This window comes from Saccopteryx leptura, chromosome 5, assembly GCF_036850995.1.
Source record: "Saccopteryx leptura isolate mSacLep1 chromosome 5, mSacLep1_pri_phased_curated, whole genome shotgun sequence".
Classification (NCBI taxonomy): domain Eukaryota; kingdom Metazoa; phylum Chordata; class Mammalia; order Chiroptera; family Emballonuridae; genus Saccopteryx; species Saccopteryx leptura.
The window spans coordinates 212,386,469-212,410,336 of record NC_089507.1 but is presented as its reverse complement, the minus strand read 5'-3'; the positions used below and the strand labels follow the sequence as shown (position 1 = coordinate 212,410,336).

The 23,868-nt window shown below is 47.0% G+C and overlaps 1 protein-coding gene and 1 non-coding gene across 3 annotated transcripts in view; one reads left to right on the top strand and one right to left on the bottom strand.

The window, feature by feature from the left end:
* Nucleotides 1-20,879, bottom strand: part of EDEM2 (ER degradation enhancing alpha-mannosidase like protein 2) — a 30,105-nt gene extending 9,226 nt beyond the window's left edge. Inside the window, exons 1-8 of one of the 2 annotated variants that reach the window (XM_066384007.1) lie at nucleotides 20,696-20,879; nucleotides 20,356-20,466; nucleotides 18,504-18,543; nucleotides 15,948-16,053; nucleotides 10,998-11,123; nucleotides 5,950-6,161; nucleotides 3,163-3,304; nucleotides 1,786-1,910 (exon numbers count right to left, since the gene is read on the bottom strand). In XM_066384007.1, coding sequence (XP_066240104.1) covers nucleotides 1,786-1,910; nucleotides 3,163-3,304; nucleotides 5,950-6,161; nucleotides 10,998-11,123; nucleotides 15,948-16,053; nucleotides 18,504-18,543; nucleotides 20,356-20,466; nucleotides 20,696-20,802 — 969 coding nt within the window. In that variant the 5' untranslated portion in view covers nucleotides 20,803-20,879. Of the gene's footprint in view, nucleotides 1-1,785; nucleotides 1,911-3,162; nucleotides 3,305-5,949; nucleotides 6,162-10,997; nucleotides 11,124-15,947; nucleotides 16,054-18,503; nucleotides 18,544-18,710; nucleotides 18,806-20,355; nucleotides 20,467-20,695 lie in introns of those variants that run through there. The other variant, XM_066384008.1, reaches the window with a different exon arrangement.
* TRNAV-AAC (transfer RNA valine (anticodon AAC)) lies at nucleotides 10,415-10,490 on the top strand. The gene has a single exon. It is a non-coding gene; the product is annotated as a tRNA-Val (tRNA).
* Nucleotides 20,880-23,868: the final 2,989 nt, after the last annotated feature.

Sequence of the window (23,868 nt, the reverse complement as noted above, 5' to 3'; positions counted from 1 at the left end):
CAGACACAGATGAGGACAAGCTAATGGATGGGAGTTTTGACAGTGATGAGGAGTTTTATGAATTTTATGATGAATAAAACTTGAGTTCAATAAGTTTATGTAAGAATTTTTTTTTTTTTTTCCAAATTTCAGGCCCCCAAATTAAGGTGTGTCTTATACATGGGAGCGTCTTATACATGGGGAAATACAGTACATACAGAGGAAAAGAGAACAGAGGGAAAGGGGAGGATAGGATGGGATAAAGCTGAAGGGAAAGGGGGAGGGCACTATGGAGAGGCGGCAAGGGAGATGTTGAGGGGAACACAGGGGAAGGGGGATGCATTTGGGGCAACACTAGAATCTATGTAAACATAATAAATTAAAATCAATTAAAAAAAGGCTCTGGCCGGTTGGCTCAGCGGTAGAGCGTCGGCCTAGCGTGCGGAGGACCCGGGTTCGATTCCCGGCCAGGGCACACAGGAGAAGCGCCCATTTGCTTCTCCACCCCTCCGTAGCACTTTCCTCTCTGTCTCTCTCTTCCCCTCCCGCAGCCAAGGCTCCATTGGAGCAAAGATGGCCCGGGCGCTGGGGATGGCTCTGTGGCCTCTGCCTCAGGCGCTGGAGTGGCTCTGGTCACAACGTGGCGACGCCCAGGATGGGCAGAGCATCGCCCCCTGGTGGGCGTGCCGGGTGGATCCCGGTCGGGCGCATGCGGGAGTCTGTCTGACTGTCTCTCCCTGTTTCCAGCTTCAGAAAAATGAAAAAAAAAAAAAAAATCAATTTACAAAAGTAAAACTAAATTTATGGTACCAATAAAGAATGATCTCTAAGATATAATCAGTGATAAAAGAAAATGTATATATTCCTATATATAAATAAAAGAGGGCCTGACCAGGAGGTGGCGCAGTGGATAGAGCATCGAACTGGGATGCGGAGGACCCAGGTTCGAGACCCCGAGGTCGCCAGCTTGAGCACGGGCTCATCTGGTTTGAGCAAAGCTCACTAGTTTGGACCCAAGGTCGCTGGCTCGAGCAAGGGGTTACTCAGTCTGCTGAAGGCCCCACGGTCAAGGCACATGTGAGAAAGCAATCAATGAACAGCTAAGGTGTCTCAATGAAAAACTGATGATTGATGCTTCTCATCTCTCTCCGTTCCTGTCTGTCTGTCCCTATCTATCCCTCTCTCTGACTCTCTGTCTCTGTAAAAAAAAAAAAAAAAAGAGGACTATAAATATTCACATATTTATGTATATGGATTCCTGGAAAGATATAGAGATGACTGATACCAGAGGCTGGACTGGGAAGAGAGTTTGAAGGTGGGCGCTCAAGACTTACTTTATACAAATATTTTGGAACACCTAGGGGGTTGACCAGATGTGCCCCAATATCCCTCCCAGCTGCAAGCATCAGCCTGTGTTGTGGGAAAACACACAGGCGGTAGACAGAGCAGCCCTGGCTGCTTTCAGACCTTCCTCAGGCCCGCTGTCAAGAATGAGAGGTGACAAATGTCCAGTGGAAAACAGCTGCTGCCAGTGTCCATTGCTGCTCAGCCTGGAAAGACACTCCCCACCTTATAGTAACAACATCCCAGAGCAAACTGGAAGCTAGGTCCCAACCTCCCCTTGGAGAATTCGGTGAGGCCGAATCTTAACTTTGTCTAATTCGCTGTCTCTCTTCCATCCCCAAACCACCCCTCTAAAAAAAAAGTACTCAAGCCACCGAACCACTTTCTCCGACTTGCACATCAGAATGAGCTTGCTTCTCACCAGTTCTGTAGGAAAATGACCACCTCTCCGATCGTTCCTACCTGAAGACCAGGCCAGTAGGCCTCCAAGGACTGGAAGACTGGCATGGACACAGTCCCCTTGTACATCTGCACCCACAGGTACCAGTCATCAAAGCGGGTGTAATTCCGAATGGCCTTGTTATATTCTGCAGTGGAGACAGGACAACGGACATGTTGGTGATTAGGGAGACAGCAGGCAGCCCTCGGCATGGACTAGCTTCTAAGCGGGTCTGGCCTCAGAACAGACTAGGACGCAATGAGGCAGCAAGGAAGGAGCATGGGGTCTGGGGTCAAACGGCCAGGTTCCAATTCTAGCTGCAGCTTTACCACCTGCTAGCTGTGACCTTGGCCAAGCGTTTCCCTCGTAAGCCACAGGTCCACCGCCTGTAATGTAGGAAGAGCAATGTCATATGCCTCCCACGGTTATTCAGTCATTTACCCACCCCACAGCGTTCGCTGAGCATCTATTACATGCCAGGCACCCAGGGGTGGCAAACAAGACAAAGGAGGCTCTCAATCCTCAGGGAGCTTATATCCTAGTGGGAACTTGAACTCATAGCTCCCCATGAACCGCAAATCCATGAGGGCCAGGCCTTTGTTTTGCTGGGTGCAGAATCAACAACACTAAGATAATGCGTACTAAACATGCATAATACTATCTGAATGAATGAAGCGCCAAATACACATGCAAATACACAAGACAATCTCAAACAGTGTCGTAAGGAATAAATGAAATAGTCCGTGTTCAGTGCTTGGCACAGTGCTCGACACATCAATGGTACTCAATTAATATGTGCTGAACAAATGGATGGTAGTTATAATAATCACGATTAGGTGCCCAACAGTTAGTTCCTCCATATCACCATTACTAGTGTCTGAGGGCCTGGAGGGTAAAATGTTTTCATTCAACCGGCATTAATCTACGACCCCCCTCGTGCAAAGCACTGTGGGAAATACAAAGCTGAGAAAGGCACCGGTGCTCTAACTGTGGCTGGCAGCTGACTGTAAGAGAGAGGCTGAAGGCTGTCAATCTGAGGAAGGATTAAGCTACTTCTTGGGCAAGGTGACAGGTGAGCTGTTCCTTGAAGGGTAAATAGAGTTCAGGCATGTGAAGACAGGAAAAAGGTGTTCCAGGCAGAGAACACAGATGCAACGGCCAGGAAATAGGAAGTCCAGGGCCACACACAGTGGACACAGTATGGTTCAGCTGGCTCTCACAAGAAGGCAACAAGAGATATAGGGGCATCACTTAGGCAGTGCAGGTCCATGGTGGCTTTGAACGCAGACTCAGGCATTCAGAACTGAGTCTCGAGGCACCTGGGTGCAACCGGAAGTTTATAAATAAACCACACGTCAACAGGAAAAATCACGGGGCAAGTCCCCTCACCCCGCCTTTACCTAGGAACATGGCCATGAGCTTCTTATCCTGCAGCAGGATGGCTCCTTTCACCAGGTACTCAAAGTAGGAGTCCACGCCAGCCCCGATGCCCGCGTCCTGGGCCACCCACTTGCCAGTGAGCACGTCAATGTGGTTGCCGACCTAGGAGAGAGACAGGTAGTCCCAACGGAGGGCTCAGGACGAAAGAAAGATCTTCCAGCACCCCTGACTGCCCAGTGAGGTGCAAGGCAGGCAGCCCAGTGCTTCTGGGGGACATGCAGGTTATCGGGGTCTAGGGCTGGGGGGCAAGGCTGGATCACGGCCAGCTCTCCTGCATATCCGTACAGAGGGGATGCATGTCACGCACATTTATGAGGACTTAATATCCACACTGGACAAAAATATGAAAAAGAACAACGATCTGGACTATGTATAGGCTCTTGCGTGAGTGTGAGCTGGGAGACGAGAACTCGCTGTTCCCACGGCCTGTCTCCAATTTCTCAGAACTCTGCATGTAATTCCAGTATCTAAAGACACAAAACGTACTTTACAGATTTCCATAAATCAGCTCGGGGAGTACAACCGAGAAACTGACAGAGCGGTTGCTAGCAAGGAGAGGAACTGGGTAGCTGGGGACAGGGGGCAGGGGAGGCTCCACAGTTGTCACTGGGTACTTTTTTGTATCCTTGTGACTTGTGAACCATGTGACTCCTAAAACCATTTTAAAATAAAATCTATAACAGTTAAATGAAGAAATAGTTTGTCCATATATTTAGACCCTGATGGAAGCTGATAAAGTCATCTGTTATTCAATCAAAGAAATTGTTCACTATTCTGTTATGGGTTTCCCCAGGAGGGGACCCCTTAGCAAGGAAGACTACGAGTAGTTATTCTGAAGGTGAGTTCCTGGAAACAGGGGCAGAGGAAGGGGAAGGGGAGGCAGTCCATCAAGGGCGTGCCAAAAGGCACACTACCACCACGGGAACCAGAGCTCAACCCCAAGGGGCAGCTCTGGGAGTCAACAGAGAGCACGAGCCTCAGCATTATTTCACCCGAGGGGCGGAGAACTGGGGTGATCATCCACAAACCCCATCAGTAGCAGTCGCTGACTGAGAATTGCTCCAGGGTTGGCATTAAGTCCTGACACTTCCAGTCGAAGGAAAACAGCAGGACCCAGACACCCAAAAAAGCTGGCGGGCAAAGAGAGATGGATGATGGTGGTCGGAAGACAGGCCGGTGTGCATGAAAATGGTTCGGGCTGAAGGGACGGATGAGCAGGCCACCCACAGAGTTCACTAAGGGGAGGTTCGGGGCTAGAGAAAAAAGTGCCGCCCGCAGGACTTAATACCAGAGTTACTATAGGTCCCCAGAGGGGCACATTCTTAAGGGATTTTCAAGGATTCCTCCCAAGAGTTTCACTTTTCAAGCTGACTTAGAGCTAGACTTTGCGTAACATGTGCCTCCACCTGAATCACTTTCAGTCAAGTCTTTATAAGTCATAATGACTCAGCAAAGGAGGTATTACTACATCATCATCACTGATGAAGCAACCGAGGATCAGAGAGGTTGAGTGACTTGCTTAAAATCACACAGTTTCGATGTAGCAAGGCCTCGGCTCAGACCAAGTTCTGACTAAATCTAATGCTATTTCCTGGACAGCTCTGGCTCGACCACTGTAAATTTCACTGCATTATCCAGTTTAGGAGCTGAAACACCTTAGAGATCAACTGGCCTGTGGGTTTTAAGTTTCCATGGATTGATGTGTCCTGGACAGAAAAGGGAAGTCCTGGGGCCAAATCACGTTTGGGAAATGTTCAGTTAAGCGAAGTTGAATAGATTTATTTATCATAGGATTTAATAGCCTTTAACCTGTTCATGTTCATTATGACTCTCCAAAAAAATAAAAATAAATAAATAGAGAGAGAGAGAGCCCTGGCCGGTTGGCTCAGCGGTAGAGCGTCGGCCTGGCGTGCGGGGGACCTGGGTTTGATTCCCGGCCAGGGCACATAGGAGAAGCGCCCATTTGCTTCTCCACCCCCCTCCCCTCCTTCCTCTCTGTCTCTCTCTTCCCCTCCCGCAGCCAAGGCTCCATTGGAGCAAAGATGGCCCAGGCGCTGGGGATGGCTCCTTGGCCTCTGCCCCAGGCGCTAGAGTGGCTCTGGTCGCGGCAGAGCAACGCCCCGGAGGGGCAGAGCATCGCCCCCTGATGGGCAGAGCGTCGCCCCCTGGTGGGCGAGCCGGGTGGATCCCGGTCGGGCGCATGCAGGAGTCTGTCTGACTGTCTCTCCCCGTTTCCAGCTTCAGAAAAATACAAAAAAAAAAAAAAAAAAGAGAGAGAGAGAGAGAGAAAGATACTATATATAGTATTCCTCTAAACTTAATTGACTGGAAATCATTTTACCATGGAATAGCCATTCATCATCTCTGAGAAAAAGTGTTCTAAGCAACACAGTTTTACAAACAAAAATAGACAATGAGAATGAGGGACGGATGGGCTGACGAGCTAAGGTCACCAAACGAGACACGGGCATGAAGTAGACGACCCGCTCCCTAGCAACTGGAGAAGTTCAAGAAGTCACACACAGCACCTGTCCCCTGCCAGCAAACGCTCTCCCACGCCCTCTTCCCCTCTGTGCCGAAGCGTGAGTTGGATGCTATGGTAGCACGAGCCAAAGTCCTGGCCCACTCCCGAGGTCGCCCTCGGCTGCCTTTGGCTGGACCGCATTTGTTGCTCAGAGCCCTGAGCCTCGCAAGCAGGGGCCAGGGTGGTCAACCTGGCTGAGGCAGGAAGGGCGCGGCCAGCTTACCAGCCCGATGTCTGAGCGGCTCTCCCAGAGACGCATCAGGGCCGCTCTGGCCACGTCTTCGAACACAGGGTCGCCGGTGAGGCTGCTCAGGGTGGCGAATTCCACAATGAAGGTCCCGATCCCCGCCGTACACGTGACAGGGGTCTCTCCCGGGTTCACGCCATGAAGTAGGTTCACCGTTCCATATGGCATGCTGGTGGGGGTCTGAAAGGCTGAACACAATCACAAAATTATGACCCCAGACAGGAATGGGGAGGCAGGGATGGCTGGATACAGGCTCTTGGTCAAATAAGTTTTTATATAAGATATATGTTTGCTCGCTTATAGTTTGCATTGGGTGTGAGGGACAGGCTGTAAGCAGGCATGGTGGTAATAGCCTAAAGCAGTGGTAGTCAACCTGGTCCCTACAGCCCACTAGTGGGCGTTCCGGCTTTCATGGTGGGCGGTAGCAGAGCAACCAAAGTATAAATAAAAAGATAGATTTAACTATAGTAAGTTGTTTTATAAAGATTGATTCTGCCAAACTTAGCGAAAATCCGACATAAAGTACTTGGTAAGTAATTATTATTATATGCTTTAACTTGCTGTAACTCTGCTTTATAAATTTTATAAAATAAAGTTACTTCCTTACTTTATAAATCACCATTACTGTGGAACCAGTGGGCAGTTAAAAAATTTTACTACTAAAAAAAAAAAAAATGACTACTAATAGAGATACAAAAGTGGGCAGTAGGTATAAAAAGGTTGACTATCCCTGGCCTAAAGCTTAGTTTTAAGACTAAGCTTTTCCCCACACCCTTGACTGATTGCATGATGTGGGGTGGTGCACTCTCATGAGGAATCCCATTATGCCTCAGATAAGTGACTTTGTATCAGAGACTTCCTTATTTGTATATTGGATTAAAGGTTTGGATTTCTACATTATAAAATGGGGGCAGACCTGGAGCTTGCTCTCTCTCGGTTCCTGAGATTAGTATTAGAGAGGAGAGCAGAGAAAGGCCATGCGGAGGAAAGAAGCAGCAGCCAAGATGGCGGAGTGCTGAGGGAGGAGCCAGTTTGTGCAGAGTTTGTGCAGAGAGGAGTTGGGGAACAGAGGTGAATAAGTCTGGTGAGCTAGAAACCTTCGATTCTAGGAAACTCAGATAAGTCAGTAGCTTTGTGAGCCCTGAATGAGTGGGCTTTGGAGCCCAGTGTGTATTTTTACTTGCCCACCGGGTGCAAGCTAGGATTAAAGGTAACGGCCCACCAGTTCTTGGCTCCGCTGTTCCATTACCGTCGGTCCGAATCTAATGCGAACCTGCATGGGCCAGGCGGCTGTGATGGTGGCTACGGCTACTGGCTTTACACAGGCCCAGAGCTCCAGGCATTGGCCGGCACTTCCCTCCTTATCTCCTGGGTGATCTACTCCAGACTGACACCTGTCACTGGACGGCCCTCCGTGGTCAAACATGGCTCCACATGCGCTCCCGGTCGTTGCACGCCACATGCTCACTTTAGATACAGCCGCCCTACTGATACTTATTTTTTTTTTTTTTTTTTTTTTTTTTTTTTTTTTTTTAGTATATGTGCTGCCGAAGCGAGCACCCTACTGATACTTATTGAACACTTCGCCCTCAGAGGCCAGGCGGGCGACTCAGTGTGCAGCAGGCGGGGTCCAGGCCACGGTGAGCAGAGGGCCGTGAGGCGCCCTGAGGACCAGGCCCCGTGAGAAGCCGCTCATACACTTTTTTTTTTTTTTTTTTTTTTTTTTTTGTATTTTTCTGAAGCTGGAAACGGGGAGAGACAGTCAGACAGACTCCCGCATGCGCCTGGCCGGGATCTACCCGGCACGCCCACCAGGGGCGACGCTCTGTCCACCCTGGGGCAATGCTCTGCCCCTCCGGGGTGTCGCTCTGCCGCGACCAGAGCCACTCTAGCGCCTGAGGCAGAGGCCAAGGAGCCATCCCCAGCGCCCGGGCCATCTTTGCTCCAATGGAGCCTCGGCTGCGGGAGGGGAAGAGAGAGACAGAGAGGAAGGAGGGGAGGGGGGTGGAGAAGCAAATGGGCGCTTCTCCTATGTGCCCTGGCCAGGAATCGAACCCGGGTCCCCCGCACGCCAGGCCGACGCTCTACCGCTGAGCCAACCGGCCAGGGCCAGCAGCTCATACACTTTTTAATGTTTTCTTTTAGTTTTATTGCGAGATAATGGAGGCACAGCATTAGTTAATTTTAAGGTATAAAACAGAATGGCTCGACTTACATATATTGTGAAATGGTTACAATAAGTTTAGTTAACCTCCATCATCTCACATTGAGACAGAAAGAAAAAAAAATTGTTTTCCTTGTGACAAGAACTTTTAGGGTCTATTCCCTTACCAACTTACGAATACATCAAACGGCAGTCTTACTTACTGTCATCAGTGTTGTATATTATATCCCCAACTCTTATTTATCTTACAACTGGAAGTTTGTGTCTTCTCACTCCCCTCAGACATGTTTTCTAGACACCATTTTGACCAGATGGAACCTATCCACTGATCGAAACATAGGAGCCAGTTTGAGATCTCAGCTTTTAATAAAGAGTTTAGGGGCCAAATTGTTAGCTTTTTAATGGGGATAAACCACTAAACCCTGAGATGGTCCAACCCTCAGTTTTACAGGTAGGAAAAGTCATGCTTGCAAAGCAGTGACTCAGAGGTCACGCAGAGAGAGCCAAACAGGGCTGGGAGGGGAACGCCTGCCAGGCACCCACTCCTGTCCCTCTCCCCAGGAGCCCAGCACTCTCTCTGCTCACCCCACCCCAGGGCCTTCCAACTCAAGGCGAGGAATGAGACAGGCAGCCAGGGGCAGGGACTTCCTCTCCAGGGTCAAAGGTCAAACAACCCAGAGCGGCCTGTGCGTCACCAAACTGTGAACAAAGTCATCAGAACTTCCAAGATCTACAAGGTTCAACAACTTTGACGTAGACAAGAAACTTGCGACCTGGAAGGCATGAGTGACAAGCAAGGGGGACGCAGGTCAGAACCAAGAAGGGCTCAAAGGAATATTCAGAGAAATCAGGCAGTGTTAAAAAGCGGGGAGCAACAAAATTCTACTTCTTGACCTGAACGGTAGGGTACACTCGTGCTGGCTCCAACATGTACCTCTCTGTATGGCTATTTCTCAATACAAAATTGTCTCCAGTGACATAAAAAAAGAAGAGAGCAAGCAGGCAGAGTTTCCTCTTAGGGATGAGTCACACCAGACAAGATGTCTGTAAGGAGACAGACAGGCCGGGAGCCAGGGGTGAGACCTGGGCCCAGCCCGCTCACTCTCCTCAGCCTTCCCCCAGGATGAGAGGCAAGTGCTGTGTGCAAGGGAGAAGTGAGGTGAGAGGCAAGTGCTGTGTGCAAGGGAGAAGTGAGGTGAGAGGCAAGTGCTGTGTGCAAGGGAGAAGTGAGGTGAGAGGCAAGTGCTGTGTGCAAGGGAGAAGTGAGGTGAGAGGCAAGTGCTGTGTGCAAGGGAGAAGTGAGGTGAGAGGCAAGTGCTGTGTGCAAGGGAGAAGTGAGGTGAGAGGCAAGTGCTGTGTGCAAGGGAGAAGTGAGGTGAGAGGCAAGTGCTGTGTGCAAGGGAGAAGTGAGGTGGCCAAGAGGCCGGGGAGAGCACAGCACGATGTGATTGGGCGTGAACAGCCCTCAGCCTCCACCACACCCTGGAGGGAACACCGTGTCCAGCTGATGCTGCCCAGGCCAGTGACGGCCCCACCACACAAACACACTGAGGCTTGGCCCGCAGCCCTGCGCAGCTTAGCTAAAAACAAGTCCGTCTCGTTTCCATGGTATTTCAGGTTTCCCAAGCACTTTCTCCTTTCTGACCTTGTTTCAGGCCTCCCAAAAACCCAATGTTACTAAACAACGAATGGGTTAACAATGAGATCAATGAAGAAATCAAAAGATACCATGAAACAAAATGAAAGTGAGGAACCCAACAATCCAAAATCTAGGGGACACAGTGAAAGCAGTCCTAAGAGGGAAATTCATAGCATGCTAGGCCTATCTCGAGAAATAAGAAAAATCTCAAACAGCCTGACCTGTGGTGGCGCAGTGGATAAAGCATCGACCTGGAAATGCTGAGGTCGCCGGTTCGAAACCCTGGGCTTGCCTGGTCAAGGCACATATGGGAGTTGATGCTTCCAGCTCCTCCCCCCCTTCTCTCTCTCTGTCTCTCTTCTCTCTCTCTCCCTCTGTCTCTCCCTCTCCTCTCTAAAATGAATAAATAAAAATTTAAAAAAAAAGTTAAAAAAAAAAAAAACTCAAACAAACAATCTAACTTTACACTTAAAGAAACTTGAAAAAGAACAACAAACAAAACCCGAATTGAGTAGAAGAAAGGAAATAAACTAAATAGAGTCTAAAAAAAATACAGGATCAATGAAACCAAGAGCTGGTTCTTTGGAAAATAAACAAGATTGACAAATCTTTAACCAGACTCATCAAGAAAAAGGAAGACCCTGGCCAGTTGGCTCAGTGGTAGAGCGTTGGCCCAACATGTGGAAATCCTGGGTTCAATTCCCAGCCAGGGCACACAGGAGAAGCAGAGGCACCCTTACCCTCTCCTTTCTCTCTCTCTCTCTTCCCCTCCCGCAGCCAAGGCTCCATTGGAACAAAGTTGGCCCGGTTGCTGAGGATGGCTCCATGGCCTCCACCTCAGGCGCTAGAATGGCTTCGGTTGCAATGGAGCAATGCCCCAGATGGGCAGAGCATTGCCCCCTGGTGGGCATGCCAGGTGGATCCCAGTCGGGCGCATGCGAGAGTCTCTCTGCCTCCCTGCTTCTCACTTCAGAAAAAAAAAAAAAAGAAGAAAGAAAAGAAGAGAGAGGACCCAAAAAGTATTATCAGAAATGAAAGAGCAGAAGTAACAACTGACACCTAAGATATACCAAAGAATACAAAATGAAATGACAACCCACTGAACAGGAGAACATATCTGACCACGATACAGCTGATAAGGGGCTCATATCCACTCTCATCTCCAACCAGGGAAGCAGGACTTACCGGACTTCATCCTCCCCCATTCACTGCGCGGCTTACCTGGGAGGAGTTTTCGGGCTGCCTCCTCGGCCATCCTCAGGAGAGGTCCAGAGCAGGGCCATCCGGCCTCCACCTCCACCCCAGCCTTCTTCGATAGCAGGTGGGCAGACAGAAGTCCTCCTACAACTACGAATGGTACAAAACGCAGGTGTCAGAATCCCAAGGACTAGTGTTGCCCTTGTGCCAATCAAACCTAAATATCTCTCTCCCTGGTGGCTCACAGGGAAGGGACTAGAGCCATCTGCCAACACTAGGTACTGTTGTCCCCTCTATAGAGGAAGATACTGAGCTTCAGAGAAGTAAAGGGACTCTCCCTGGATAATCTGGGTGATAAGGCCAGGTCTGCCTGACTCCACTTGGTCATTCTGCCTCCCAATCCCCTACCAAGCCCTGGAGTAGGGAGAATGGTGGGCAGAGTAGTATTTACTCTTGTTTTAACAATTTATCTATGTCAATTTATTACATAATATATTTAGGACTTATAAAGAGACACAAAGGGTCTGTATCTGGAAATATGGCTAAATAGATATCCTGAATGGATGGCCCTCTCCCTGACAAAAACTGGCGACCTTGAACAGTTTACCCTACTCTGAGGCTGACATGCTTGGACCAACTGAACTATCCTCAGTGCCTGGGGCCATGCTTGAACCAGTCGAGCCACTAGCTGTGAGACGGGAAAAGGGAGAGAAGGAGGACGGAGCAGATGGTCGCTTCTCCTGTGTGCCCTGCTCGGAAACAGAACCCAGGACATCCATATCCCAGGCCGACGCTCTATCCACTGAGCCACCGGCCAGGGACACCAAGTCTACTTAGAAAAGAACTAAGTAGAATTTCTGAAAATGAAAAATATAGTAATTGAAATTAAAAATTACATTGATAGGTTAAATAGCAGATACGCTATATCTGAAGAATTCGTGGACTTAAGACAGGACTCACAAAAATTATCCAAAATGCAACATAAAGAGACAAAATGACTTTTAAAAAGCACAGAAGGGAATTTAAGGATACAGTAAGAAGGTATAATATATATCTGGTTAGAGTTCTAAGAAGAGAAGAGGGATAAAATAGGGTAGAGGCAATACATGAGGAGAACATAGTTATAAACTTTCTAAATCTAACAAATGACACCAATTCTCAGATCCATGAATCCCAAGCAAGGTAATGAAAAGAAATCCACATTTATCACAGTGTATTACCGTAAAACCATAGAACACCAAAGGAAAAGAAAGATCTCAAAAGCAGTCCAAGTCCCTGTTCAAGCTCAGGGGTGAGGACATCTAGTTCATTATACTACTTTTCTCTCTTTTTACATATAAAATGTTTTAAAAGAGAGGGCTGCTGGGGTAAATAAAACCAATTGTCTACAAATACATAATAATTAGGTTGTCAGATGACTTCTTTTTTTTTTTTTTTTTTTTTTTTGTTTTTGTTTTTTTTTTTTTTTTTTTTGCATTTTTTCTGAAGCTGGAAACAGGGAGAGATAGTCAGACAGACTCCCGCATGCGCCCGACCGGGATCCACCCGGCACGCCCACCATGGGGCGACGCTCTGCCCACCAGGGGGCGATGCTCTGCCCATCCTGGGCGTCGCCATCTTGCGACCAGAGCCACTCTAGCGCCTGGGGCAGAGGCCACAGAGCCATCCCCAGCGCCCGGGCCATCTTTGCTCCAATGGAGCCTTGGCTGCGGGAGGGGAAGAGAGAGACAGAGAGGAAGGCGCGGCGGAGGGGTGGAGAAGCAAATGGGTGCTTCTCCTGTGTGCCCTGGCCGGGAATCGAACCTGGGTCCTCCGCACGCTAGGCCGACGCTCTACCGCTGAGCCAACCGGCCAGGGCCAGATGACTTCTTAACAATGACAGTAAAACCAGAAGACAATGAAAAAATTTCTTCAGCGTGTTAGTAGAAAATAGCTATTGGCCCTGGCCGGTTGGCTCAGCGGTAGAGCGTCGGCCTGGCGTGCGGGGGACCCGGGTTCGATTCCTGGCCAGGGCACATAGGAGAAGCGCCCATTTGCTTCTCCATCCTCCCCTTCCTCTCTGTCTCTCTCTTCCCCTCCCGCAGCCAAGGCTCCATTGGAGCAGAGATGGCCCGGGCGCTAGGGATGGCTCTGTGGCCTCTGCCCCAGGCGCTAGAGTGGCTCTGGTAGTGGCAGAACGACGCCCCGGAGGAGCAGAGCATCGCCCCCTGGTGGGCAGAGCGTCGCCCCTGGTGGGCGTGCCAGGCGCATGCGGGAGTCTGTCTGACTGTCTCTCCCCGTTTCCAGCTTCAGAAAAATACAAAAAAAAAAAAAAAAAAAAAAAATTAAGAAAATAGCTATCAACCTAGAACGATACGCCCTATAAAAATACCCCCCCCCAAAGCCAAACAAATGCAGTGAGATAGACATTTTCATACAAACAAAAGCTGAGAAAGTTAGTCAAGAAAACACCTGCACTAAAGGACATTCTAAGGAAGTACTTCAAGGCCCTGGCCAGGTAGCTCAGTTGGTTAGAGTGCCATCCTGATACACCAAGGTTGCAGGTTCGATCCCTGGTCAAGGCACATACAAGAGTCAACCAATGAATGCATAAATAAGTGGAACAACAAATTGATCTCTCTTCCCCACCCCCCAAATCAATTTAAAATATTACAGGAAATACTTCAGATAGAAGGAAAAGGATCTGAGACACAACAAGAAAGATGGTCAAGAAAGTGTTAAATATGTGAGTAAGTCTAAACTTCAACTGTATAGAACAACAATAATGTATGGAGGGCTTCCAGCAAAGAACTAAAATACAGCCTGACCAGGCAGCGGCGCAGTGGATAGAGCGTCGGACTGGGATGCAGAGGACCAAGGTTCAAGACCCGAGGTTGCCAACTTGAGCGTGGGCTCATCTGGTTTGAGCAGAAGCGCATCAGCTTGGACCCAAGGTCTCCGGCTCGAGCATGGGGTTACTCAGTCTGCTGAAGGCCCATGGTCAAGGCACATGTGAGAAAGCAATCAATGAACAACTAAGCCGTCGCAACGAAAAACTGATGATTGATACTTCTCATCTTTCTCTGTTCCTGTCTGTCTGTCCCTGTCTATCCCTCTCTCTGACTCTCTCTGTCCCTGTAAAAAACAACAACAACAAAAAAAAAAGAACTAAAATACACAACTACAGAATACAGGTCAGGATGGTCACAGAACCAGTTTTATATTATTCGGGAGGAGAATAAAGATTTTCATTAACTTTAGGTTTTGTTATGTTTGTTAAATTTGCTAGAAAAACTATCTAAAAAGCTAGATAATTGTACATAATATCTAAATTAGTAAAAGGAAAATGAAATGGTGGGGGGAATCAGTCTAAAGAAGGCACAAAAATGGAGAGAGAGAAAAGAACATAGAGAAGATGGGGAAAATAGCACAAAATAAAACTACAGACATGAATATAAATATATCAGTAATTATTGTAAACAGATTAGATGCGTCAGTTAAGAGACTGTCAGAATAGATAAATAAAATACAATATGTAACTTACAAAAGACATAGCTAATCATAAAAACACAGAAAGATTGAAAGTAAACGGGTAGAAAAACATACTACAGGCGCCTGACCCGGCGGTGGCGCAGTGGATAGAGCGTCGGACTGGGACGCGGAGAACCCAGGTTTGAGACCCCGAGGTCGCCAGCTTGAGCGCAGGCTTCTGGTTTAAGTAAGGGGTCACTCGCTTTGCTGTAGGGTCCCGATCAAGGCATATATGAGAAAGCAATCAATGAACAACTTCAGATGCCACAACAAAGAATTGATGTTTCTCATCTCTCTCCCTTTCTGTCTGTCTGTCCCTGTCCCTCTGTATCTCTCTCTGTCCCTGTCACAAAAAACAAACAAAGAAAACCGAAAAACATACACAGGCAAACGCCAAGCAAAAGAAAGCTGGTATAATTACATTCATATCTGAAATGAAGGTATAAGGACAACCTTCATTTCCAGATGACAGGTTGAGCTCAGAAGCAGTATGATACAGCAATGCGCATGGCCTCAAACTCAGAGATTTTATACTACGCTGTCCCTCTGCAACCTAATCTGTTTAAATTTTTTATTGCATTTCTATACGTTTCATTGCAAAAATCATACAAAATAAAGATGAGCAAAGGGGGAAAAACATAACTCTGCCATCCAGAGGGGACAGCTGTTGAGCCCCTGGTAGTCCAGAGGTTCACTGAAAATAAGGACTGTGCTAGCCAGCTTCATGACAGTCATTTGAAACCTGCTAAAAATACTGATTCTAGCACCCAACCCAGAAATCACAATTCACTGGTTTAAAGTGGAGCCAAGACATCTGAACTTTTTAAAAAGTCCTAAGTAGTTCTGATGGACTACCAGGTTGGGAAACTTAACACTTGAGACTTGCACTGTAATCATAAACCACATGTCACCAGTGAAGTTTGAATTCACTACAATGAAATGAAATGAAAGATTCAATTGTAGTAGACACATTTCAGACGAGATCGGACACGTTCAGGGTGGTATGGCCGTAGACTGTAGTAGACACATTTCAAATGTTCAACAGTCACCTGTGGCTCATGGCTACTGCACTGGACAACATGGGTATAAAACGTTTCCATCATCGCAGGTAATTCTATTGGGTAGCACTTCCCAGGCAATAAAACTGCAAGAAGGCAAGGGAGTGCATCGTTCTTGTTCATGGCTGCATGCCTAGCACCAAATATATGTTAAATATGTGAGTAATTCTGGCATATTTCTTTCCAGTCTTTTCTCTGTCTCCTGCTTATCTCCGAAACTGATGAGGAACCCTGAGACCTCCCGACCTTACCTCCCAGGAGGGAAGAGGAGTTGTCAGTCACTGGTTTGGGCCTCAGTGTCCTGGCAAGCTCAGCCCTCAAGATCGGATTTAATACCTCCTAGTTTACGCAGAGGCAGAAACCGCACATTCTTTTTCTTCCAGATCCCATAGAAGGCAGCCTTTACCTCGGATGTTGGTTTCAAACACAGAGGCATTCACATCAATATCAAAGTCCAAGTTGTCCTGGAGCACTTCAACCACTCTTTGGAACTCTGAGACATTCCCCAAGATCTGGGAGGAAAGAGAGACATGACGGTGAGGCTCTCTCAGGCTTGAAGGCACTGAAAATCCTGGATACGAGTCTGGGAACCTATAGTGGTGTGGCCCTCACTTATTCAACCTAAGACCTGAAGTTTCCGTTCTAGTGACAGGTAACAGGTGAAGTGACAGGTGAAGAAAACTTCTGAAAGCTGAAGTTCAAAGACCAATATCAAGAGACTGGTTAGGTAATTTCTTAGGTACCAATTCAAGAGTACCCATTTAAACAATATAAAACTGGGTAAAAAATATATAGACTGTAGACCACATTAAGGAAATCTTAGTTTGCTATTTGTTTTTAACCTTCTCTTCACATTCAACCTTTTGGAAAGTACTGCGGGTTGTTGGCCCAACCTGGATTCCCAGTGTTCTTCACCCTGGTAGCCTCCCACCACAGAGGCTGGAAAGCCATACAACTGCTCCCTTAGCCTCCTTTGCTGATAGAGGTGATTGTGTTACCCAGCCAATTCTGAGCCTTGCGAAGTCTACTGGGGGCACTTCTTGGAAAGCTTCTGTTTTCCTAACAAAAAGGGACAGACACTGCTGGCATGGTTTTACTAGTTTTCTGTCTTTCTGCCTTGAAAACAGACTCGATTTCCAGAGCTGTGGCAGCCATCTTATACCATGAGGCATGAAGCATGAAAATGAGAAGTCAACACACCAATGATAGAACGGAAAGCTACAAAGAGCCTGGGTCTCGGATGGCACAGTTGAGCAGCTAACCCAATGTTAGAAATTACCTCCAAACTGTTTATTACTTGAGAAAATGAAACGCTCCTTTGTTCAAACCATCAGCCAAATGCAGTCCTGATACCTCTTATCCTGATAATAGCACCCCAATTTTCCCTTGAGGAGTCACCCTTCTTCCACAGTTCCTCTTGTAGTTTGGGAAAGGCTGCCTCCATCCCCTCAGCTGCAAGAAAAATGGGCACTTGGCCTGAACCAGTCAGTGTACTGTATCTTGGCCAAGTGATTGGTTCAAAGATAAACATGTGACGCGGGCCAAATCAATGAGCTGTATTTTATGAAATTAATGCAAAAAGGCTGATTCTTTCCACACACACGTTACTAAATGAGTACAATGTAAGTCTGGAGCTACTGTTGGTTCCCCTGCCAACATAAAGAGAGTCTGAGAACATAGCCAATAAAGAAGGCAGAGAGAAGGCCCTGGCCAGTGGCTCAGTGGTAGAGCATCAGCCTGGCGTGTGGATGTCCCAGAATCGACTGTCAGGTCAGGGCACACAGGAGAAGCACCCATCTGCTTCTCCATGCCTCCTTCTCGCTTCTCTCTCTCTCCTTCCCTCTCTCTTTCCCTCCTGCAGCCATGGCTCAATTAGGGTGAATTGGTCCCAGGCTCTGAGGATGGCTCCATGGCCTCCACCTCAGGCACTAAGAAGAGCTCTGCTGCTGAGCAACAGAGTAGCAGCCCCAGATGGGCAGAGATCACCCCAGTGGGCTTGTTGGGTGGATCCCGGTTGGGGTGCAGGCAGGAGTCTGTCTCTCTGCCTCCCCTCCTCTCACTAAATAAAAAAAAAAAAGAAAAAAAAAAAAGGCAGAGATGATAGAGAAGAGATTCCTGAAGACATTGTTATGTCTAGACCCAGCTGGGTCTGAGGCCAGCCTTTACCTGGACTTTTTAGTTATTTGACTCAATAAATTTCTTTCCCGTCTAATTGGTTTGAATTGCATCTCTGTTACTTGCAACCCAACAATCCTGACTATCTCATCAACCAGGGCCCTCGATGATTTGAATCAACCTACCTTTCTGACCATGTCTCTCACAGTTCATCTTCATCTAATCTATTTTCATCCACTCAGTTGGAGTGGAGTTGACAGAGAACCAAAAATAGGGAGAAGTGGTTAAATCCTCACTTGTGGTTTCTTTAAGGATGACAGTTAAGGCCTGGAATCATACAGAAATGAGTCCAGGTCCTAGCTCTGTCATTGAATGGCTAGGTATGCTGGCCAAATCATTTTACCTTTCTAAACATCAGATTTCTCAGGTTAAGGAGTAAAGGTACTTACGTCATGGGGTTGTTGGAAGGATTAAACAAGATAATATATGTAAAGTGCTTAGCACATACACAACACACTAACAGTTACTGCAGTTATCTTTATCACTGAATTTGCCCATCAGAATGTAAGCCTCTGAAAATAAGGAGAGCATCAAAACCTCTGTATTCCCCACTAAATAAAGTTCTACGGGCTTGTTACAGTTCGGTGTTCATAACAGGTCCACCACAAACATTTGCCAAATAAATGAGCCTGAATGAGTTTGGAATTTATCATTTTCTTCTACCTGGCTGGGCAACCAGAACCTGATGGTTCATAACATGAGATAAAAATAAAAGACTTAGGTGAAGAATTCCTTTTTCACCAATAGTCAAGCTGCCAAGAGGGAAAGGAATAGATGAGACACTTACCAGCAACGTGTCCAGAGCATCAATTAGGGTCAGAGAAAAACTGTAAAAGGATAGAAATCCCAGCTGCTTAGTAAGAAAAGCAAACACCACATATCAAGACTGCCCCAGATCCGGACCCAAAGTACTACTATGTGGGGGACAGTGACACCTCTGCCTATCCCACTCCTGTCACAACAGAGAAGCCACAGTGAAAACTGCTAGGCACACCTGGGAAAGTGGACGGATGTAAGCTCTCGTGTAGTTAGTTCATCACAGCGCCTATGTCCTCTGGCATTCTTCCCGGCCATAAGGAGGCAGTGTGAGATTGCAGCTAAGAGTACAGGCTTTTCCAAATCTAGAAACTTATCTCACAGTGCACAGAACTGTCTGCTTGAGAATGCTCATGGCTGTATTGTTTAGAACAGCAAAAAGCTAGAAATAACCCAAATGCACATGTTGAAAAGTGATGAACTAAATTGTAGTACATTCAAACAATGCAAAATTATGAGGTTGTCAAAAAGACTTACCAAATTCCTTTAAAAAAAAAAGCCCTATTGCCTAATGTTAATATACTCAAATTATATTGTTAAGTGAAAAAGACAACAGAATAGGCAGGGTAGTATGTTTCTATCTGAAAGAGACATGTAGACAGAAAGCAGATTAGCAGTTGTTTGGCCCAGTGGTGGTGGTGGGATTTACTATAACGGGGCACAAGGGAACTAGGGTGTTCCATATCTTGACTGTGGTATCAGAACATCAGAAATGTTCTATATGTTGACTGTGATAGTGGTTACGGTACACTTAAAATGAGTGTATTTCATTAAATATAAGTTATGCTTTTAAAAAGTCAATTTTAAAAGATATCTATATGGTGATATAAACCAAAAATATTTCTAGAAGGATACACAAGAAAGTTAACAGTGGTTCAAGTACTATGGGAGATATTTACTTTATTTATATAATCTTGTACTGCTTGAATTTGCCATTTCCTCAGATTACTTTTATCAACTAAAAAATAAAGCCAGCACAAATTTTTTTGAGTGTACTTAACTTGCATACTCATTGGTAAAATGGAGGTGACAGCCCTTACCTCTTAGGAGTATTCAGAAAATTAAATGAGATGACACAGGTAAAATGCTTAGTACAGTTTTAATCAATGTCAGCTTCAATTAAATGCAATGATTCATTCAGCAAGGAAGACAGAGACTTCCATCTCTCACAAATCGTTATTCTAGTGTAAGAAAGACAAGCTAGCAGACAAGTGAAAATGATAGTATCAGACAATGAGAAGTGCTAAGAGGAAAGAGAAAGAAAAAAAAATTGATTTGTGGGAGTGACCTGGAAGAGGTGGGTAGTCAAGGAAGTTGATGCTGAGGTGACATTTGGGGCTGAGATCTCAAGAAGCAGTCAGTGATTGTGAGGATGGGTGGGGGTGGAGTGTGTTTTAGTTTCATTAACACAAAAGCTCTGAAGTTTCACGTTTGGGAGAATTACATCCCCTCTGGGCTTGTTTGTCCACTTATAAAATGAAGGGGTTGGGTCTTCTGACTTCCTGGAGCCGTTCCATATTCTACAACTCCAGAGAGTTGCCCAAGTCCCCAACAGCTGGTGCCTGTTACTCTTGTGGCTGGAGTCCAAAGGTTCAGCCCACCAGGCTAACCCAAGGCTTTTTTCACTTGGAGATCCAAATTTCCAGAAGGCTGGGTGGATCCGGGGTTGCTGATCTCAATTTGGGGGGAACATGGCCTCGCCCTGGCTAGGAGCTTTTCCGTATCCCGTATGGAGACCATGAAGCTATCAGTCCCAGCGTCCCACCCGCCTAGGACCCGCCTGCCAGACCCCGGCCTCCCCCTTGCTGCTCCGCTGGCACTACCTGCCCCAGGTGTCGTGCCCGTCACAGGTGAGAGGTCGCAGCTCATCGTAGGGAAATGCATTCTCCAGGTAGCTGTCGTAGGCGTGGTAGAACATGGCTTTGACTCGCTCCCTGGGGCGGGGTACGAGAAATAAGGCAGGAGGCCAGAAAATGACATCAGGCAGGGAAAAGGAGAAGAAATAGGCGGAAAGTGACAATCACCCCCTGATTCTGCCGGGAGCCCCGTGGCAAAGTCCGAGTAAGTGAGGGTGAGGGTCCTGGGGTGGAGGGAAAGAGAAGGGACCCGGTCTGCCTTTTCCATTCCCCAGCTATGGAAGGGCGGGGAGCCTGACTCCTTCACCTGTAGTGGGCGGGGTCGGGCGCGGTGCCATCAGGGCCCGGCGCACCATGGTGCAGTGGCAGCAGCAAGCACAGGAGGCCGAGCGGGACCAGTAGCCGGAAAGGCATAGAGCTCGTGTCCTGTGTCAGCACCGCCGCCTCTGCAGCAGCCACCTCCAGCCACTCATCCTAGCAGCCTCTGAGGTTCTTCCGGGAAACCGCATCATTGCGCCTGCGCGCTGATAAATCATTCCCTCACTTCCGAACTACAGGTCCCAGAATGCAACTGGTGGCGGAACCTAGGCAAAGAGCATCTGGGGATATATAGTCTGGAGCCGAGGTCCACGTGTCTTAAAGACAAGGTCTGTTACAGCCACAATAATTAATGTTTTAGTAACAGCATTTATTGGGCACTTATTGTGTGCTAAGACTGTATGGAGCACTTAAATACATTATCATTTTTAAAAACCACTGAAGGCAGAGGCCAGCAGGGACTCTATTTGAGTGGACATATCGTATTTATATTTTTTAGTTTTTATTTATTGATTTTAGAGAGAAAGGGAGAATAAGAGAGAGAGAGACTGTTCCACTTATTTATGCATTCACTGATTGATTTTTGTATGTGCCCTGATAGGATCAAACTCACAACTCTGGCATTTAGGGACAATGTTCTATCCAACTGAGCTGGCTGGGGCTTGGACATAGTTCATAGTTATATAGAAATATGGTTGAAGAACGAGTGTTCAGCCTTTACCATTATTAGGCATACTGAGTTTTCTAAACCAGTTCCCTACTGATTGTGTAGGTACAATTTCCATTTACTTGACCAATACTGCCACTCTCAAGATTTCCAGAAATCCCATCATTTCTCTAAATTCATTAATTCTTTTTTTTTAAGGTTTTATTTATTGATTTGAGAGAGAGAAAGGCAGGGGGGAGGAACAGGAAACATCAACTCATAGTTGCTTCTCATATGTGCCTTGACCATGCAAGCCTGGGACCTGGGACCTGGAACCAGTGAGCTCAGTGTACCAGGTCAATGCTTTATCCACTGTATCACCACAGATCGGGCAGGAAATTCATGGATTTTTGATGTTCCTCTCCTCCCATTGTCATGGTCTCTGGAGTCTCCATCCCAGGGCAGAAGCTTCCCCATCCCAATCCCCTGGACCATCTCAGTGGCTGCAGACCTGTAGAGTATGCCAGGTGAGATTGAAGACTCTGGAGCACTATAGTTTTGAGAAGGTTTAGGACATGTTTTTACATTTTCCTTCTTGCGAGTTCCCCGAGTTTGGTCAGTGTTTTAGACCAAAACAACACCCATGACTTTGGGCAATGTGATGTGCAGTAAAATCAGCCCTGGATTTAAAGTGAGACCTAGACTTTGATTCCAACTTGAAATCCACTTAAAGCCTCTAAATGTGACCCTGGAACATTGCCTCTCCTTCTCCAGACCCAACTTCCTCATCTATAAAATTAAAGGTTTGAACAAATGGACCTCTGAGAGCTTTCTGTGATGCTAGAGTAGTAGGGGGCAGTTAGGCCTGAGCAGAGTAGGAACTGATAAGTCAGGTGCAGAGGGTCATCAGGGCGGAGAGCCCTGGGTGCCTAGCAACAGGCAAAACTACAAGCCTTTGCAGACTACTCCCTTAAGCATTCACCCCTGGAAATGACATCTAGGCAGCTGGGTTTTGGCTCCAATCCCAGAAAAGCAACAAAACCAGGCGGAGAGACACCCTGGCTGACATCAGGACCAGCTGCAATGACTAATGGCCCCCTCCCTCGCCCCTGGCACTAATTAGTGGAGACCCCAACCCTGAGGAGACACACTCAGAAAGCTGATGAATATTCTATTGAGATCCTCCTCTGAGACCTCCAGATGAAAGAGGACCCTGCCAGGCTGTCTCTATAAAGCATGCCCGTGCATTTCTCCACTCCTTTCTTTCCCCAGAGTACACGCTCTCCCCGCCCCAAACTAATTTCCTGAGCCCATTTCTCCTATGGCTTACTTCTACCTCTGTGTCTTTCTAAATAATTTTTCTCTCATAGTTTGAGTCTCAGCTCCAAATTCTTTCTTAGCCAGAACTCAAGTACCAAGGTTGCTGAAACGAGGTCTAACACCTGGTGCCGTTTCTTCCATTTCTAACACTAGGACTGGTCATCCTCTCCTCCTCTCTTTGGTGTAAAGGACCGATGGGAGGGGCAGCTCAGTTCCTGGAGCTGGAGTGCAGACAAATATGGTCTCCTTTCGTCAAATATCCTTGAAAATATCCCTCCGATAAGTATCCCAGGATGCCATTGGTTGATTTGAGAATTAAACCCTGACTTAACCTGGAGAGCTTGAGGTAGTCCGCTTAGAAGTTAAAAGTGTGGGGCTTTAGATTTGAGCAGACCTGAGTTAGAATACTAGCTCCATCGCCGATTAGGAGTGTGGTCCCCATCAGTTTTTCTTCTGAGCCTCATTTTACTCACCTGTAAAATAGGAATAATACTATTCCCTACCTAACAGTATTATGAGGATTCAGTGAGCTATTGCATGAAAACTGTTTGATTCAGTGAGCTATTGCATGAAAACTGTTTGTCACAGAAGAGACACTCAAAAAAAAATATTAGGATGTTTTTGGAAACTGTTCTTGGTGGTGCCAGATGGATGGGGAACTGAGACTTGGATAACAACAAGACAGGACTATATTAGTTTCCTATGTTACTGTAACAAATTACCCCAAACTTGATGGCTTAAAACAACAGGAATTTATTCTCTCACCGTTTTGGAGACTAGAAGTCTAAATTCCGTTTCACTGGGCTAAACTGGAGACATTGGCAGGCCCACGCTCCCTCCGGAGGCTCTGGGGGGAGCCTGCCCCCTGCCTGTCCAGCTTCTGGGGGTGGGGGGGGGGGGAGAATGCAGCTGGCATCCCTTGGCCTGTGGCTGTATCATTCCATTCTTCCTGTCTTCATTTCACCTCCTCCTCCTGTGGGTGTGTGTCATGTCTTCCTCCGCCCTCTCTTATAAGGACACTTGTGATTGCATTTAGATCCTACATGGATAGTACAGAGCTTCTCCACTCTCAAGATCCTTAACTTAATCGCATCTGGAAAGATCCTTTTTCTAAATAGGTTAACATTTACAGATTCTAGGGATTGGGACCTAGTTCTCTTTAGGAGGCTTATTTTATTTTATTTTATTTTATTATT